The 19,522-nt window shown below is 33.8% G+C and overlaps 1 protein-coding gene across 5 annotated transcripts in view; it reads right to left on the bottom strand.

Moving 5' to 3' along the window:
• The window catches only part of LOC149775888 (NAD(+) hydrolase SARM1-like), a 100,965-nt gene that overhangs the window by 27,222 nt on the left and 54,221 nt on the right, over positions 1-19,522 (bottom strand). For 3 of the 5 annotated variants that reach the window (XM_089944028.1, XM_089944030.1, XM_089944029.1), the window contains 4 exons: positions 16,330-16,465; positions 11,142-11,331; positions 7,203-7,324; positions 1,129-1,408 (listed from right to left, as the gene is read on the bottom strand). In XM_089944028.1, coding sequence (XP_089800154.1) covers positions 1,156-1,408; positions 7,203-7,324; positions 11,142-11,331; positions 16,330-16,465 — 701 coding nt within the window. In that variant the 3' untranslated portion in view covers positions 1,129-1,155. The remainder of the gene's footprint in view (positions 1-1,128; positions 1,409-7,202; positions 7,325-11,141; positions 11,332-16,329; positions 16,466-19,522) is intronic. The other 2 variants (XM_089944031.1, XM_089944032.1) reach the window with 1 other exon arrangement.

The following is a 19,522-nucleotide window of genomic DNA, read 5'->3' as shown; positions in this document are numbered from 1 at the left end:
CCCATTCAACTATACTGAGTGGTTTGAGATGACACACACAATACTGCCAGTTTTTCAGTACGTTTCTTCATCTTCACTTTAAACATTATGAATACCGCTTCTGTCTTAAATGCAGTAACTGCCTATTAATTGCAGTAGCTGCACATGCTCACCTTTAAAGAGACTCATGTACCATATATACTCACTTATAAGTCAAGTCAAACTGCATACAATAAAGATCCTGATTCTGCCATGTATAATAATTCTACCAGCTGTACAAATAATCCTACCTACTGTATAGTAATTCAATTGTAATCCTACCAATTTTATAATTCTATTGTAATACCTCTTATTGTACAAAAATCCTACCTACTATATAATAATTCTACTGCAATTAAACCTATTGTACAATTATCCTACCTAATGTACAATTATCCTACCTACTGAATATAATCCTAACTAGTATGAGTAATGAGTAATGTTTGTTTCAAGAGGTGATTGAAAGGTAAGCAATATAGACAGCTAATAAATATTCAATTAGAAAACCAACCGATTGCATAAAAGATGAAACTGCATTAACAAGTATGGTTTACAATGAAACACATTGATGGGCAAAAACCAAGCAGGCAGCTTCTGGCGTAAGGACAGATAAACAACTACTAACTTAGGAAGAAAGAGTAACTAAATTGCACAGAGGTAACATGCCAAACATTTACTCCAAACGATGTGCACAAACCTATTAGAGTAAACAAATTTATCAACATACAACACCAACACTTTTTGCACCATATCAGTGAAGTTTAAAAAGGTGTGAGTATCAACACCTGAAATCAAACTAAACAGATAAAAAAGAATGTATGTAAAAGAGAAATATTATCATACAGATACATACAATACAGAAACATACAAATTTACTGAACAGAAGAGATTTCTCTTCAATGAATTACTACAACTATATGAATGTTTGACACACTAAGATACGTTTTCATGCACTGAGAACAACAAAACCTGTATATAAGAGTACAGTGAAAAGTGAATATCAAATTAAAAGCAAAATAATCTGAAATGATGCAACTAGCAGCAAAAAGAGAACAGAATGAAATGCCAAAACAAAAACAGGTCAAATGAGATGGTATATAAGTACCACACCTTCAAAACTCGTGCAGATTCCCTTTCCTAATAGAACTCAAGCAGTGTTATTAAATTTCTCACTGATGAGGCTTTATCCACCAATTTCTGTGGCTTCAGCTTCGCTTCATTTGGAACTGCTAAACTTGATCTGTCAAAGCTTTCGTTGCGCATCTGTGACAGCGAAGCTGTTGATGATGTTGAGCGAAATATTGGCATTCTTTCAGGTTGAGATTTTAAGGTCCCGTTCAAAAAGCATTCCAGTTTGCTAATACATGCCTCCTGATAGTCATGCACCCATCTAGCAAGCAAAACGAATACATATCCTCCATTAACACCCATAAATTTTTTTTAGAGATTTCATCAAAGTTATGTTTATCACAATATTTATCACAATATCTAAATAATGGAACTACATAATCAGATGTTAGTTATTCAGAATAATAAGAGTGGATGTGATGAAACCTATTATGGCTGCCCATGTTAAAACCTATATGTGACAACAATCATTTTCCAAAATGATAATTTTAATGCACACATTGCAAGTAATAATACAGCATACAAACACCACTCTTTCATAAAGACTAATTCCATGTGGTACTCTGACTGATCATTATACAGTATTCTGACCGGTCATTATACAGTACTCTGACTGGTCATTATACACATGTGTGACCTTATTAATAGTTATTCTGCAGATTCTGTTTTCTTGAACAAAAACAATTCTTGACATTTACTTCTACACTATGATGGGCCTAAACTATAGCACCTTAAACTTTTTAAATCCTTAACAAATGTTTGAAAGTCTGATGATATAGTTCAGAAAATATTCAAAAAAATAATTTCAATAATTCATTCTGCAAATAATCCAGGCCTTACCAAATATACTCAATGGAAAAAGATAAAGGTTTGGTTTCCATTATTGCTTGAAGAGCAATGAATGCCCCCAACCAACCCAAAGTAAGATTGAAGTGCAACGAATGCCCCCAACCAACCCAAAGTAAGACTGAAGAGCAATGAATGCCCCCAACCAACCCAAAGTAAGAATATACTATAGTCAAAGTTTACTCCTTAGTAAATACACTATACCACATTCTTTCCAAACAAAGCCAAGATATATTGATATTTACTCGTTACATTTCTTTACACTTTTCAGCATCCAAATAATCATTATGTGTATCAACAGCAAAACAATGCAATCACCTACAAAAAATGTGCATATTCCAAATAATATATGCCTTGGTGATAATCTATATGTAATAAAGTATGTTTCTTTGATTATAAATCTATGTCTACTGTATTTTGTAATTCTATCACATTTTGAAAGAAAATTACTGTGTAAGTTTTTCTATGTCTGACTGAATGCATCACTGTTGTAATGATTATTTCAGTTGTTTTCGCAACCATGGCAGAAGTAGTTCTTGTAAAAACATATTGCTGTATAAAGTAATGACTAAACTTTCTGCATCTGGCAATGAAAATACTGGAATTATATTGCACCACCCTCAGTTCCTTATTCATCACAGACCCAGAAATGTGTAATTCAGCATTGAAATAGAAACATAATGATGTACAAGTGAAGATCGATTGCAAATGCAAAGTTAACATAATTCAGAATGAACAGAAAATGAAATACTGAATGAAAGTATTGGTTTTATGGCACAGCAGTACAAATAGATTACTCAGTGCCAGGACAACTGGAGACAAGTGTCTTGTCCAATGGCACAATAATGACCAATCCGGGCCGATCTAAGAATAAATGCAAATGAAATTAAAAATACAATTTCCAGAAAACAGTGCAAATGCAAAATGCTTAATGCAGGATGAGTGACAAATGAAAACAGAATGAAATACAAATGTATTCCCACAAAGGATCTCAAAATCAAGCTTCTCCTAAACTTTTAAAGTTCAAAGACTTCTTGCATGATAATCTAGAAACATATTCTTTACATTTAAAACTTGCCAATGCTTACAAGCTGTGACACTGCTCTTGTTGATGCAGACATAAAAATCAACGGCCACTAACCCAATGACATGACTGGCAACTGCAACTATAAAATCTTTAACCCAATGCAACAAAATAAACAAGAATAATTGCTGACAAATACTATTCAGTCTCAGTAAGGCAGTTGACTTTTTCTGTAAGACTGACCAGTTTTCAGTAAGGTGTAAAAAAATATAACTGCTACTGTAAAGCTGGAAAACGTAACTAAAAGTTTGACACATCAATGATAAACATTATATTCCACTGAAAAGATTGTAAAGTACATGTAGACTTTATTTACCACAAGAACAGTTGCACAAACTCTATTTCAAAACCCTATCCAGCTCAATGGCTTGTTGCTATCTCTCAACTTGACATAATTCTTGGGAAATTCTTTTTCATTTCACATGACAGCAATCATATCTCCCGACACAAGACATACTCAAATTGGCACATGATGTCCAATAAACATAATGGTTGCTTTCCAGCTTTCATTCTCAAGAATCTGAATACTCCTTTTTAAATTCTGTGTTGATTATTAACACTTATTTTCCCTTTCATCTTAAACAGGCAATGCTTTCTGGATGCCATTTTTAAAAATTCTATAATCGACAGTTTGATCAAGAGGACGCTTCACATGAACAAATAGTTATAAGTGTCTGGGGTGCTGCTGTAAAGTTAAAGTTAGTCTAGTTATCTGACTAATTTCATTAATTCTAAGATGAAACCCAGATCCAAATAAAACACAGATGAATCAATTATCCAGATTTTTCAGCAATGATCATTTTTCTATAGTTTTTGCTAGTATGCCGTAAGTCTGTATTTTAAGGGTAATTTTCGTAAGACTTATGGCATAATCATAAGAGTTGGCAGGTCTGCTGTTATACTTTAATTAATTGTAAATTCACTGCTGTTAACTGCTGTTTTAGCATCTGCTATTTCATTAAAGCACACTTTCAATAACTCAAGATAAATGATATACTACTCTCCCTGTAACACTCTCAAAAACAAAACAACTGACTTCAGTAAATAAATTTCCATTTGAAAGGAAATGATGGATAGCAGTCATAAATGCAAAATCCAAATGCACTTCTGACACCACTAACAAAACAACAGAAAGATGACAAATGAAATACTGATGGGAGTGGAATGCAAAAGGAACATAAACTGGATGGAAGCAGAATGCAAATGAAATGCCCATTCAGTAAAATTACCAATTTACCAGTTCCAGGGTCTGTAAGGACATGTAATATAGGATTCTTTTGCGTATTTCAAATTTTCAGTCTTTCAAGTAATTTACCAGTGATACTATTTTGTACCCCTGAAAAAATCTGTCTCATAGCTATTTTTGTGTTGAGTTTTTTAACACAGTTATTCAAGTTCATCAATTTGATCTTAGTTGTTTCTATGGAGGTTTCAGTGAATATCAAAACAATTAAACTTCCAACCAACCAGTTGCTTTGGGGAAATTGTGCTTCAGAGATATTTAATTTGTTATATTTCTGAAATCTAGAAAAAGAAAATGTTATTACTCTTTTTCTCCTGTTTAAGTGATGAATGGAACAAGCCAAAATACACACGTTCTTCAGTTATTCTTATTGATTATGCTAAAATAAAATATAAAATAAACAAACCACTCTTAAATCCCTCCAAGATAAAAAATACATATTGAAAGACTATCCTTCAGCATGCATGCAAAGTATTTCAAAAAAATTATTCATTACTTACAATCAATAGCTAGACGATCTGAGTTGTGATTTGCACATCCTGAAGAAGAGTTTTCATAATAAACTCTAAATGTGCTGATACAGCATGGACATCTTCACTAGCCAAGGTTCCAATATGTTGACCCCATCTTCACCTTGGCAGATTGAACATATATTTGATTGCCTTGTCCTAGTGACATCTATTGGATTTCATGAGTTGTCTCCCTCAGTAATACCAACTAACCAATAGTGTGTAGCAGCGGTGCTTTGAACATCAGCCACAAATGGTGGAGGCAATTGACTTCAAATGGATAATTTGTACGTTTTACATTGAAAGTATAACTATGTACCAGACAGAAGCCATTACAAGTGTATTTGAGTGAAAAGTATTTGTACAAATACTGACCAGCAGTGGAAAACTGCTTATTTGTGAGTTGATTCATGCTCTGTGCTTCCTTTGTCTAAATCATGAAGGAACAGTGTTCAAATCTGAACAACTTAATTTTGATTGGACGTGGTGGCTTGCTGCAGCATCCAATGAAATTCACAGACCAGAAGCACAGAAATATCAGCTTGATCTGCCAAGGTGTAGATAGGATTAATATATTAGAACCTTGACTAGTGAAGATGAAGCATGGAGTGGTCATACGTGTCCACCAAATCCACTCAAGTAATAGAACTAATGTAAACAAGCTCCCAGGTTCAAAACCTGATATAGGCATACATATTTTCCCTGTGACATTAACTTGAAGTGGTAAGATTTTGCAATTTTGCATACAGATTTCTGTCATACTTGCAAAGAGTCTGATGCTCTGTTTGATGTTTAATGGAGATGTAGAGATATATCCCTGAAATTCAGGACAGTATTATAATAAATAGTTTGGGATGTTGGCTGAAAATAGGTCTGATGATACAATGCTAAGCTACTATGTGAGGTTAGAGGTTCAAACCAAACCCACCACATAAAATGAAACTACTGGGGAACCCCCCATTTTGTAATAACACAAAATAATGCACTTTGTTATAACACATATTAATACATTGTGTAATAACACAAATTAATTCACTTTATCATAACACAAATATCCTTTGTTATAACACATATCTGCATATAATACAGTCCCATCATGGCTCCTGATTTTTTGTGTTAGAAAATAATTCAGTGAAGTTTCAGAAAATTATAATTTACAGATCATAATTAATATTCTTACACAGTAGTGATTAGTTCTCATGATGCATGAGGTGTATGAACCCTGACTGTTATATAAATTGGCATATACTCAATTATTACTATACAGTCATCAAGCTCTTAAGTACATAATGTAGTCAACACTTACAGACCCCAGCTACTGTGTTAAAATGGAATTGATGCTGGTAGCAACCACAACAAACCCATGACCTGTGTAATGATTAATACAATCCATCATATGCATTGATATATGATAGGAAATTTATACCAAAGTTCGGAATCCTGTCAGATAAAAATCAAAATTTTGATCCTGAGTGTGTAAGTTGGAGCATAATGATGGAGTTTGTTTCTTACATTACAAAACCAAAGATGAGGGACGAAGTAAAAATAATCTACTGTGAATACTGCTGTAATTTTCAAATTTCAGAATACCTTTGAAATTTCCTTACTGTAAGACAGAACATAAAGAGTTTGGTTTACACTGAATAGTTCAGTGTAAAGTTTCAATGATATTTAAATATATTTTAGCTTGCAAGGAACTGCTACATGGCAATGGTAATACACACCATCCAAATGCATGTATTGCAGATGGCTGGTACAATGACATATATGTGAACATGTCTAAAACAGAAACTAACTTTTATCCATAAGATTAATCAAGACATACAAATAAATAATGAAATAGTCCTTGACACATCTTTAATCTAGAATTCATTCACCCTTCAAAAATATTAATGAGAATATGAATGCTTAAAAAAATAAGATTTACAAAATGGACAAAAGAAGCTGTACATATAACTAGGTCAATCAGTGTGAAAAAGCCTGATTATGAAACACTTAACTTCGACCACTACTTGAATTAGTATATAGATGCGTAACAATTAACGTTTATATTTACTTCTGTGAATGAATGTTAAACTGGTGATCGAGACTGGGAAGTTCTTGCTACTTTGTGTACACTATACTCGCAGATGAAGGTCAAAATAGTCCACAACTCACATAAAGGTCACATACAGCACCTGTGTTCCACCCTGGAAAACACAATCATACATGTATAGGAATGTCAGAAATATTCTTACTGTATGTGATTTATAAAACCTATTACACAGAATCCTCACACTGGTGTTGTGAACATGACACACAGTTACACCAGTAATACCTATGTCTCACATGTCTGCATCTCCGATGAGATAGAATGTACTGTTAATACAAATACCTGATTCCATTGAAAAAGCAGATTGGTCTCATATCTTCTGGAAGTTTCTCTGGTTCAGGCCATTCACAGTTGTCTAAAATTGGGATAATATTACATTTGGCTGTTAGAGCTGTCACTATCTCCTGAAATAGAATACAAAATAAACCCCATTATTTTCTATAGGTTAAGAAAAAAACAAGAACCTTTCCTTAAATAAGGAAATACCATATTTGCTGTATATGTTGGGACACTGTATTTGTTTGGAAACCTTCAATTAATTTTTTACGTAATTTTTTCATGCACTGTATGTTCTGGGACACATAATTTTTTTCAAGTCTTAAGTTGTGTGACTCTTTTTAAGTCATTCAAAAATTATTTGTCGAAAACTGCACTCCAACTTTAAACTTTATTTTAAAAAATAAAAAACTGTGTACTTAGAAAACCTTTTTAATCCACTGCAGCATCATCTCATCAACCCACTGAACTTAGACACAAAGACACAGTGATCACATTCAAGAGAGCTCTCAAAACTCACTTATTTCGACTGCAAGAACAAAGTTAAAGACCTAATAATGTTTCCTACCTTAAATATTCTCAGCATGTTTTTTAATGTTTTCTAATTTCATGGTGTTTGTTTATGTAATCATATCATTATATGTTTTTTATCTTACAGATGTTGTCTAATGTTGTAAAGCACTTAGAGCTTCTAAAGATTAGGCGCTATGCAAAGTCCTCATTATTATTATCAACCCAACCCTTCTCCTGTACATGTATGATCCATCCTTTTGGTGCATAAACATTTTGTAGCTTCCTCATTCAATGAAAAATTACCATTGGAGGCAACAAATCTTCTGAAGCAGAAACTGCAGGGACTAAAGTCAGATTTTTTTTTCAATCAGCAGCAGTCATGCTAATTTTCATGCTTTTATCCCCCCATCTTATCAACATTCCATCAAAGAGTGAGATCAAAGTGCACTAGAATTTCATCCATGTTAATGATCATATTTTGTCAGGGAAATCATCTTCTCTTCTGGCCTTCATGAATTCGACAAATGATTTTATATTCTCCAAATTTTCAGGGTAACACTGGGTCATCGCTATTCATGCATGAAGCACTATATTGTGTCACTTTAAAAATTGTTCCAATGTTTCAATTTATTTTTTAAATTCCTGTGAATACCAGGAAAAAGAAACCAAAGTCAGCTTCCCTGTGTCAGCTGTTTTGATATATATAAACCCAAAAGATTATATTTAAAAAAAAATAGGCACACTTAAAAGAAGTTGGCTTCTGAGGTCGGCTTGCTTTGTAATAAAATAATATTTGTATTTGATATCCTATCAGTAAGTTCAAACAATGAGTATATTGCTCACTGCCATTTGTGTTTATTCACCATCCGGACTTCTTTACTTGGCATATGCAGTCATAATTGATACAAACAGGCATTGATGTGGATGGTAAATAGTATACACAGCAATAACTTGCTTTAATAATACTTTTTGTAAGGGCTGTTCCAGTAAAACATACCTGGGACCCAGGGAAGGCACTTTAAATGTTGGGTAACCACCCATAGATACAATTTAGAATTTTCTTATCACTTTAATATGAAAACTTTGACATCAATGAACCCTGATATATAATTATAAAAAACTATCTTCCCTGGGTACCATGTATGTTTAAATGGAACAGCCCTAAACCATGCTAGTGAAAAGATTGTCATTTTCACTCACAATGAATGTATTTTCAAATAATGATTTTTATTTGCAAGATACTGTCATATAGTTAGCATGGTTGCAATACAAGAACTTTCTGAATAAATAGAGAAAAACAGTTTCATTATTATTTTATTATGTATAATGCATTATTTATATTCAAAAGATTGAATTGATAAAATAATGAATATTGTTCCTTATCTTTTAGATTATAAAAAAAATTGTTTTAATGTATCTGTCAGTATATAATTAGTAAATGCAAAATGTGTTACATTCTTTAATAATATCTATTAATTAGCATACTATTATCTATAAAACCAATTATTAAAAATATATTGTTAGTGGATTGATAAAATGTCAAGCAATTTGAAGAAAAAATAATTCAGTTATTACACAACGAATTTATGTATGTTGTATTCTCCAAACTGTCATGGTCTAGGTGTCTAACCATTAGCATGGTAGATGCTGTCTTATACATGCTTGGCACAACTCATGCCATATATAACAGATAACACCTTGCTTGCAATTAACTGGAAATGAACACTAGTATAATTTAGAATAAAGAACAACTAACTTACAACTGTTTATAGACAGATAAATTGAATGATTTATCAATTAAATGATTTTTTTATTATTTGTTTAAAGTGTTCATAATTATTGATATGTATGACACCATTTCATGTTCTTTGGTTTGCAAGGAGAGTTAAAACCTGAATTAATTTATATTTCCTTCAAAATGCAATAGTATGCATGCCTTCACTTGATGTAAATAATGTCTGGCAAACTTCAACAAATTCCATAAAAGGATGAAATAGTTGTATGCACAAGATTCTTTTACCTAGGGATATGTGAAATGTACAATATTTTTTTCATTTAGAGATATGTGAAATGTACAAGATTTTTTATGTTGGGATATGTGCAATGAATAAGATTTGTTTACATATGGATAAGCAAAATCAACAGGCATGTCTATTGCAATATGCCCTGATATATTAATGGTGGGGGCATACAAACCAACCAGAGTTCTTAGAGGTATCTCAAAAGATAGGCCAGCTTTTGCAGTCTGCTGCCTGAAGGAGCATATTAAAAAAAAGCATAGCTAGCTTGAAAAAGTTTGGAAACTGTTCTTTATGTTTGTTATGTACAATTTCCTGAGCTCACTGGCACATGTATTATCTGTTGGATACTTCTGCTCCAAAAAAAAAATGTCACTGACATAAGCTCAGCCAAGGTTTCACTTTCTTGAATCAGTATTTTAATGAGTACTATGCAATATTTATAGGCTGTTCCATAATGATGTGTTTCAGGGATTTAAGTCCATCAATGCCATAGTCGGTTTGTTGAAATGGAGGTAATTTAATCAAATAAATCCCACAGGGCTAAATTGCTACTGAAAGATATGAAAATTACACTCTTCTTTAAAGCTGTCTTTACCTTAATTAGGTTTGGTAATCTGCCTTTTTTACATCTAATTTCGAAATACTGCTGCAAGGGAGGTTGATATGCATGCCACCTAATTTTGTCCATCCAGCATGTACATCATATTCATATTTATCATCATTTCTAGGATCAAAATCACTCACTGATATCTTCATTAACACTTAACCTGACATATTTCATAACTTTAAAATTAAAAACCATTGTCATCATCACTATCACCAGCCAATATTTCTCGAATAAAATCGTCATCTGAAGATGCATCAAGCTGGGAATCAGTCACTGTGGGTTTTCTAGGTGGCCAGTATTTAAAACATACATTTGTAAAACTTCCCTGATGCAAGGTTCAAACAATGACATCATGCTTTCTCCAGAGACCAAGGTGCCAATCATATTTAGTTTAACATCCATTTATGTCAAGCAAAGAACCCAGATCATGAGATGTGGAAACAGCTGATTACCTGAAAAAGACCGACATTGTGGTAAGCAATATGATATCCTCTAATGGCACAACTTGCTTCATGATAAGCACTTATAAGGGTGATAGGTTAAATAAAATTCTAACTGCACAGAGTAAATTTTCATATGCACAACTTTAATTTGTGAGAGTTCTCATGCAATCACTGCTCTCCAAGCGCATATATTCAGAAAAACTGTATGCACTGTGTGTGCCCTGGCAGCACCTCTGTCAAAGTGAAACCTAAACACTGTTTGCTTCTCAAAGTCAGTGATTAAACCTAGAAGTTCATTTGGAGGTGACTGTATACTGGAGGTAAACACTATGGGAGGAAGGTCTGTCAAATTACAACTAACCTTATGTACCCAGTCTAGACAATCATTGTCCCCAATGCATCTATCCAGAGAACTGGGTGTCAGGACCAAAATAAAATGCTTAGCCATCTTGATATTAAGGAGCAAGTTCTCATCAAACTTCCCTGCTCGCAGCCTGTCGATATCCAGGAACACCGAGAATCCTCTCAATTGTAGATGAACTTTCAATAAGCTGAAAAGAGGACTGACTGTTAATTGCTATGCAACTGGGAGGTAATTGAGAAAGCGAGGAATGAATTAGTGAACAAGTAAATGAAGCAGTAAGTTACACAAAGGTTCTGCAGAATATCTTGCCTTTTACAGATCCTGAAAAGGACAATGTTGCCAAATCTGCATTCAACTGCATTAATTATGCATTTTACATGCATTTCTTTCTCATTTGCACTTCAGCTACAATCTTGATATTTTCCATCTCAGAAATGCATTCTGGCTTTGTGTTTACTACTGGTTCCATTCATTACTTAATTTCATTTGTATTCATTTTTAAAACATTTACCAAAAAGTCAGGATTGCTATTTTCACAGTATTAAATGGAAATAACTATTGCTTTCATACACTATCTGGTCATTTGAAAAGTGTGCTTTAATCAAATAGAAAATACACCAAATTCATAAGTAACCACAAAGTTTTTAATAATAAAAAATATTACTGCAATTGCAATCAATGTCAAGATACAGCTGTATAATATTTGTCAGGAAAATCTTTTTTTTTTACTTCAGTTAATTCAAAAACAAATACTGTTGTAATACAACCACTGATAGTGATGGTTTTACATCAATGTTAGTGCTCAGCGCAATTTCATGGTTTTACAGTAGTGAAATATAGTTGTTGTTGTTGTTGTTGTAGGGTTTAACGCCATTTTTCAGCACACGATAGGCTATACATGGCGGCCAGTATTAATGGTGGAGGAAGAACTCGGGAAAACCCGGGAAAGAACCACTGACCCTCGAGAAGCTACTGGCAAGCTTTCTCACATAACCACATTGGCCGAATCCGAGACTCGAACCCATGCAGACAGAGGTGAGATGGCAGTGATCCGTAACGGAGAGCGCTTTAGACCACTCGGCCACTCGGGGCCCCTGAAATATAGTCTGTTGGTGAAAAGAATAGAGAATCTCATTCCAAACTATCATGTAAATATGCTTTCCAGCATGGAAATTTAGCAATAGCCTGAAATACAAATGAACAGACAAATAGGTCTATTTATGAAATTTATTTGTTTCACTTCATTTTATTTATCATTCTGTCTTTTATGACTGTGTCTTGTTTCCTTCAAATTGCATACAGCATTTCATTTACATTCATTCTGTATTTCATTTGCATTCATTCTGCATTCTAATTTCATTTTACTGGTAACATCATATGTTCAGGGTCTGTACCAAATCAGTTATGTACCATTCTCCACCCACCAAACTCACTACAAGAAAGTATAAACTGTACAATTTAATCATATTTTTTCCCACTGACAAGGTCAATGAGATCCCTGAAAAGTGACCCCTATGAATCTCCATGCACAAGTAGGGGAGACAAAAACCATAAATGTTGCAGGATAAATACATTTCTGTCTTTTCATTCAAAAGTAAATGTAATAAGCAAAATTACATTTTCACCAAAGAACAGTCGGAATGGTTACAATTCTAAAACAAATTCCACCAGTTACACCTTTTCAGGAGAACAAAAATTCAATTTCTTTTCTAATCATTCATTTTTTGAGAAATACAAAAAGACAGATAGTGCAAATTCCAGGCATGGTAATGTTGCAATGCATGTGCAAGAGTTGGAGATGAAATATAGATTGTTATCAATAAAAGAAAAAAACGAAACAAACTTTATATAAATCTGACCAGAACAATTTCACCCCTCAAATACCTTTTGTTCTGATTTCTTCAAAGCAATGCAGAAAAATGTGCCTCATTTTCATAATTAAACAGGGAAACCACCAGTGTTAGTATGGCTGAATTGCACGTCATGAACAATGAAAGCTTATTTTTATTCATAGTTACCAATCTTGATGATTTTCCGGTTCCTCTGACTAACACAGACTAACACATTTTAAATACCAACTTAAGTAACTCCACAAACAATAGTGTCCAAGAAAATGTCCTACTTGCAAAATGTAAACCAGAGAAACTGAACTCAACCTAAAAATGACCACATATCACTGAAACATGAATGTTTTTTCACAGTGACCAAGTTTTCACTGACAGCTGTAGAACTCTGCATGACACAATTACATACCCAGGTATGACTCCATAGGCCAATGGTTCTCAAACTTTGTGCAACTGCAGACCACTTCCAGGAATTCTATGTATGACTAACATATCACTCGCAGAAAACCTGCAACCCATAGCTAGAGAACCTATGCCATAAGAAATTCTACCTGAGATAATGAGCTAAACATAAAAATTAACCAAATCACTGGATGATGAAATATAAATCAGTCACCTAATTTTACAGTGATGACTGTAATACTTTTCATGATTCAATTACATTCAATTTATGTGATATCACCGATAATATAACCTGAGAAAATAAGCAAAATGCAAAGTTTAAACAAAATTAATGGACCATGAGAATTAGGTCACAATGATGTAATATTCACTGAAAGGTTTCGTACTCCATATGGCACATCTAAATACCAACTTAATGTGACTCTACAAGCAATAGAATCTGAAAGAATGACTGAAACATGAACCCTAACCTCCATGTTGATGCCAGACAAATGAAAAGACCAAGACATCAGCAACTAGGCAAAGAGTGATACACTACTCCGTACCCCTATTACTAGGAATAATGAGAATCTCTTAATTCACTTATTTTCCCAGATGTGACATAAAAGAGCCTACAAACTTGTGTGGCTTTTTTATATATTTTTAACGTAGCTTTTAAAAATATTTCAGTCATATCACTACATGTCTGTAGTTTGGTAGTTTATAGTGATGTCTAGAACTGGACATCTTGCCTCAGACATGTAGCATCATGTCCCAACCAGTCACATTATTCTGACACCAGGCCAACCAGTCCTAACACTAACCTGTTAATGCTGAGCACCAAACAAGGCAGCTGTTAGTACCATTTTATATGTCTAATGACTCAGCCTGGGATAAAACCTGCGACCTCCTACATCCGAGGTGGACACTCTAACCACTTAGACCACCAGAGCAGTCTACAAACTTTTAGCGCTGTATTTGCTCTTCTATCATTCCTGAATAATTTCAACAGTTTAGATTAAGATCTGAGACAGAACAATGCACTGAAAGATGAGTGGAGTATTTTTATTTTACTTAGAAATAATGACTTGAAACAAAGTATCTGTGTCAACAAACAATCATTTTCCATCAAATTTTAAATAATTCCCAAGCACAACACTATTAACTGATTATATTTTTCTGAGTATAAAGATTACTGATGCCTTTGAGCATTAAACAAACACTAATTTACATAAGATCAGATGAAGAACTAAAATGATACATAAATTCATGGTCCTATTCAACGTCATACAAATAATAGTCTAAATAATCTTGATAATAATTTTTCAAAATTTTCTATTTGTTGCATGTCACTGCAGAACATTATTTAAAAAGCAACTTTTGTCTTTCTTTATTTTTCTCTGATAATATTTACCTGATCACATCACATCAATTTAGCCCTCAATTACCTCCAAATCCATCCCAGCTAGAAAGATGGAAATGACTTTATATATATATATATATATATATATATATATATATAGAGAGAGAGAGAGAGAGAGAGAGAGAGTCAAAGGGAAGCAACTCTTGTTGGTTAACTAGACTTCTACACACTGCACTAGGCAGTTACCATTATAAACTGATATATGAGGTTTTATTTGAGTGAACCTTGAAGGATGTTTGTATTGCAAGGAAGGGTGCAAGGGATAAGATCAATTAAATATTATCTGAGAGACAAAATTTGCTAAAAAGTTTGCTTTATCTGTCAAATACCTGATCACATTAGGAGAACAGGTAAAAGCAGTAGAACTGCTGCAGATCCTACCTCTGCCTGTGTCACCCAATAGGTGCATGACTGCTCTTCTAAAAGATCAAACGTCTCTTATCTTAGTTTAGCACAACAAAACAATTTGGTTATAAATGTGCATGGGAAATCTGTGTGGCACTTGAATGTTGTCTCACCGTCAAAAGTTGTCTCACCATCAAAATCATTACCAACTCTTAATAAAATCATTGATCTAAGTTTGTTTTGTGCAACATGACAAAACATTTTTTTAAATACAAATTACAGTTACATATAACTGTAAAAGAGCTGACTGACTGACTCTTTGGTCAATCAAGTTGGATAAATTATGCTGAGACACAACTGTTCACATAACAAACAATATCTGGATGACTGTTGCTCAACTCGCTGAGATCAAAAGACAATTATGTTATTTGAGAGGTCAGTGATGAATACAGAATCAAAAGAAGCCTCATAAGACTTATTAACACACAAAACAAAACATCACCTGCCTTTACTGACATGTTTTTCAATACTGCAGGACTCCTAACTCTAAAAAAGGGACATAACTTGTATGCCTCCTCAAACATGAACTGTTTCATCCAAGACAGCTTTTAATTCACATGCAAATAGATGAAGATATCAAACTATACCTGTTAGATTGGCATAAAAGGTGACTCCCACTTCTGCTGCAAAAACAAACTACTTTTCCCACCATCCAGAAAACAAATTTCTTTGACCATCTGCCCTAATGAAAAAACTGACTCACTTTCAAATTTTCAAGCAGAAGTTAAATCTACATACTCTAAGTGATGACTGTAGATATGCTGTAGTGTCTGCTTTGAGCAGCAAAAAATCATTACATTGTATTTAGTTTAGAAACACCTGGCCGCTGACCATAGAAAGCAGGTGACTATTATATATTACATTTATACAGAAAATTTGCTTACAGGTTGGGAAATTTATACACTATACATAGACAATTTGCTGCAAGTGGGTTATTAGAATGGGTAACAAGACCAGGTGACCAATATATAAAGGTGTCTATTCAGTCAGGTTTGACTGTAATGATATCATGTAGTGGGCTACCAAAAACTCAACATGTGCTAGTCCAGACAAGCATTCTTGTAGCCCTGGGCTCAAGGCACAAGACTTGTTTACTAAGTGTAGGAGGATGAAATTATGGCATTTACAATACCTTGCCAACTGAGAACCTGTGGACCTGCGATAGCTAATGAAGACATCAACTGGGCGTGGGTGAGAAGATAGGCTTAAACTGGCCCCCAGATCCATACTGCGTCTCAACAATAATGACTGATCAGCATTGGGCAAGTCTGAAATTAGTGACAAAATGAGTAGTACAAACCAGTCCAAACTTAAAAATTACCCCAATTTGACAAATACAACTTTCATTGAAACAAGTGATGTGGTAAATTCTGTCAAGTTTATTTCATTTTCAAGAAAAAAATGAATCCCAAATTTAGTTTGATATTAAAAACTTAGCTGTATGTACTTAAACTTTCCTGAAGACAATCTTTGCTATTAAAACCACCATGTTCTGTCCTATCCTAAAATGACAGGATGCATTAGGAAAACATGAGCAACTCACAATGTCTGACAAACCACTAGCTGAAAATAATCTGCAGGAATCCACTATAAATCCATTTCTTCTGTCTATTTTTCCATTCACAGCATACTGCTGAGTAACGAAACCATTTCAAATATTCTTGAGAAACTCCAACATACCAAATTTTTTTAAAATATCTTTTATCTATGATTGAGTTAACCTGTTCACAATATATCTTAAGTACAAAATTTCATTATGAACCCTTGACATTGAAAACATCATGGATAGATATTAATGAACTAATCTAAGGCACTATCCAGATATAAATATCATGGATAGATATTAATGAACTGATCTAAGGCACTATCCAGATATAAATATCATGGATAGATATCAATGAACTGATCTAAGGCACTATCCAGATATAAATATCATGGATGGGTATTAATGAACTGATCTAAGGCACTATCCAGATATACTCACATACTAAGTTGCATTAAACATAAAATTAATATTTTTGGGGAAGAAAATATAAGTTTTTGAAAAGACATCATTCAATATATTTATCAGATATATCAACAAAATTACTCTGATAACAAAAGTTAATAATCTATACATAATTGTTTTTTTTTATATAGCTCACAAGCCTGCAGAGCTAAAAGCTGGAGTTTTTAATCTCAAAATCATTATCAAAGTGCTGTTCATCAACTTGTTTTCCGGAATGCAACTAAATACAAAGTCTGGTTAAACTTGTTTGGTATATGTACTGATCAGTGTTCATTAGGAAGGATATGCCCATGATCAGATCTATACCATTTTCATTCAAACCCAATTACAATCTGCAAACAGTGTTGCAGTGAAAATTCCATGTCAAAAACCATTCATTCAAAAGGAGCACTAATAAAAAAAATTCAAGACAGTCATTACGATACCCTGTTTGAGGTCAGATAAGAATTATTTTCATTCATATTTAGCTTTACTGCTATTGTGTTCTGGTGAAAACACCATGTTAATATGACTACCTGTTCTGGGGAAGAAGCCACATAAACCATTCAAGTTGTCTATGAAAACAGACAATGCAGACTGGATAAGCATCATTTAAATATTTGAACAATAACTGTGAAATACTGTCAAAAAGATTTTTTTTAGTAAGACCATCTTTTCAGGACAAGTAGCTAAAGATGATTTTTCTCCATAGTGGATGGTCATATCTGTGTCAATGTGAACCAGGACTAACTAGATACAGCAAGAAGTGCTTCAGTGACAATCACATGTCAATAGGACCATCATTTCAAGACTAATCTCCATAACACAATGTTAAAGATTGCTGCCACAGCCGTTATTTTAAAGGCTGATCAGCACCATTTTCAAGCAGAACCAACTATCATAAGAAGTCTTTAATATAAAACCCATGTTAATGGAATCATTTGTTCAGGAGGAATAGCATAACAAGAACTAATGATGGTGACATCACAGCAGCAGGTCAAATCTCTTGCATCATCAGTTGGGACCAGTTAGGTACCATAAAATGTCTTATAGTGAAACCTCATGTCAGTATGACCATACATACAAGAGAAGTACCAATAATAAAATTTTCAAAATGATCAACAGCACAGACAGCTGGGAGGTCTTTGTGGCCATATTGGATTTAAAATTGGCACCATTTTCATTTAGGAGCAACTAAAGATCATGCAAAATCTTCTGGTGAAAGCCTCGTATGAATAAGAGCATTCATTCAGGAAGAGTAACAATAACGATTTTCAAGATGGCTGCAATGGTGGCCACATTGGATTCAGATCAGTACAAGTTTCATTTAGGACCAACTAGACACAATAAGAAGACTTTCTTTTGAAAGCCCCTTGCTGATATAACTTTCCAGTTAGGAGGAGTAGCAATAACAATTACTTCCAGGTAGCAACAGGTTTCATTCCTAAACAAGAAATCCTGGTGAAAAGCAAATGTTGATATGACCATCCATCTACTAGGAGGATTCTTGTTAAAAGGAGTTTCAAGATGGTCTCTGCATGAGCCATATTGGATGTAAAATTAGCACCATTTTCATTTGGGACCCCAATTAGATATCTTAAAAAATCTTCCATTGAAACACCCAATTGATATGACTTTCTGTCCAGGAGCTGTAGTGACAATATTTCAAAATGGCTGCCTTGGTAACCATATTATTTCAGTTACAATGACCTTTGTGTTTCTGCTTTATGATCCAAAATCAATATTATTCTTTACCCCAAGTGCAAGCCATTCAAACCTTTGCTAACTTTTAGATGGGGGACAACTCAAATTACTGTGCAGAAAAGAAATTGGTAACAGATCGATGGATGGATGACATTATACCACAATATGCTTAGATAGCAATGTAATTTCTGGTAGCTATGATCATCAAATTAGTACCAAAACTGACTACAGAATATAAAAACTGTATCTTTCCACCTTCTTCTTTGAATGGAAAACTAACAAAAAAGTCAATGCTTTACTATGAATATTAATGCATTGTACTATCAAAATGAGGTGGAGGGATAATGTGAAATGAACGCAAGGTAAAGTAACTGTGCCTCTTAGGCCTGTTCGGGTTAAATTGCAGACTCTAGTGTGATTATTCACCAGAACCACCCTCCAGCATGGACCTTGTATGTAATCCAATTGTCCAACATATGGGGATTCTTGAAAAACTGATGAGTGCAGACAGTTTTATGTTGTCATAGTGACAGATATGCATTCCTTCTTTAAACAGTAAATTCTTTAGCTAGCTGTTTTGGATAGTTGACAATACATATTGGCAATGGTTGATACATGCATTTTGTGCTTTGAA

This window comes from Sinohyriopsis cumingii, chromosome 19 (assembly GCF_028554795.1).
Source record: "Sinohyriopsis cumingii isolate HCF-2022 chromosome 19, ASM2855479v2, whole genome shotgun sequence".
Taxonomy (NCBI): domain Eukaryota; kingdom Metazoa; phylum Mollusca; class Bivalvia; order Unionida; family Unionidae; genus Sinohyriopsis; species Sinohyriopsis cumingii.
The sequence above is the reverse complement of the archived record's forward strand: the minus strand, read 5'-3'. Positions and strand labels throughout refer to the sequence as shown.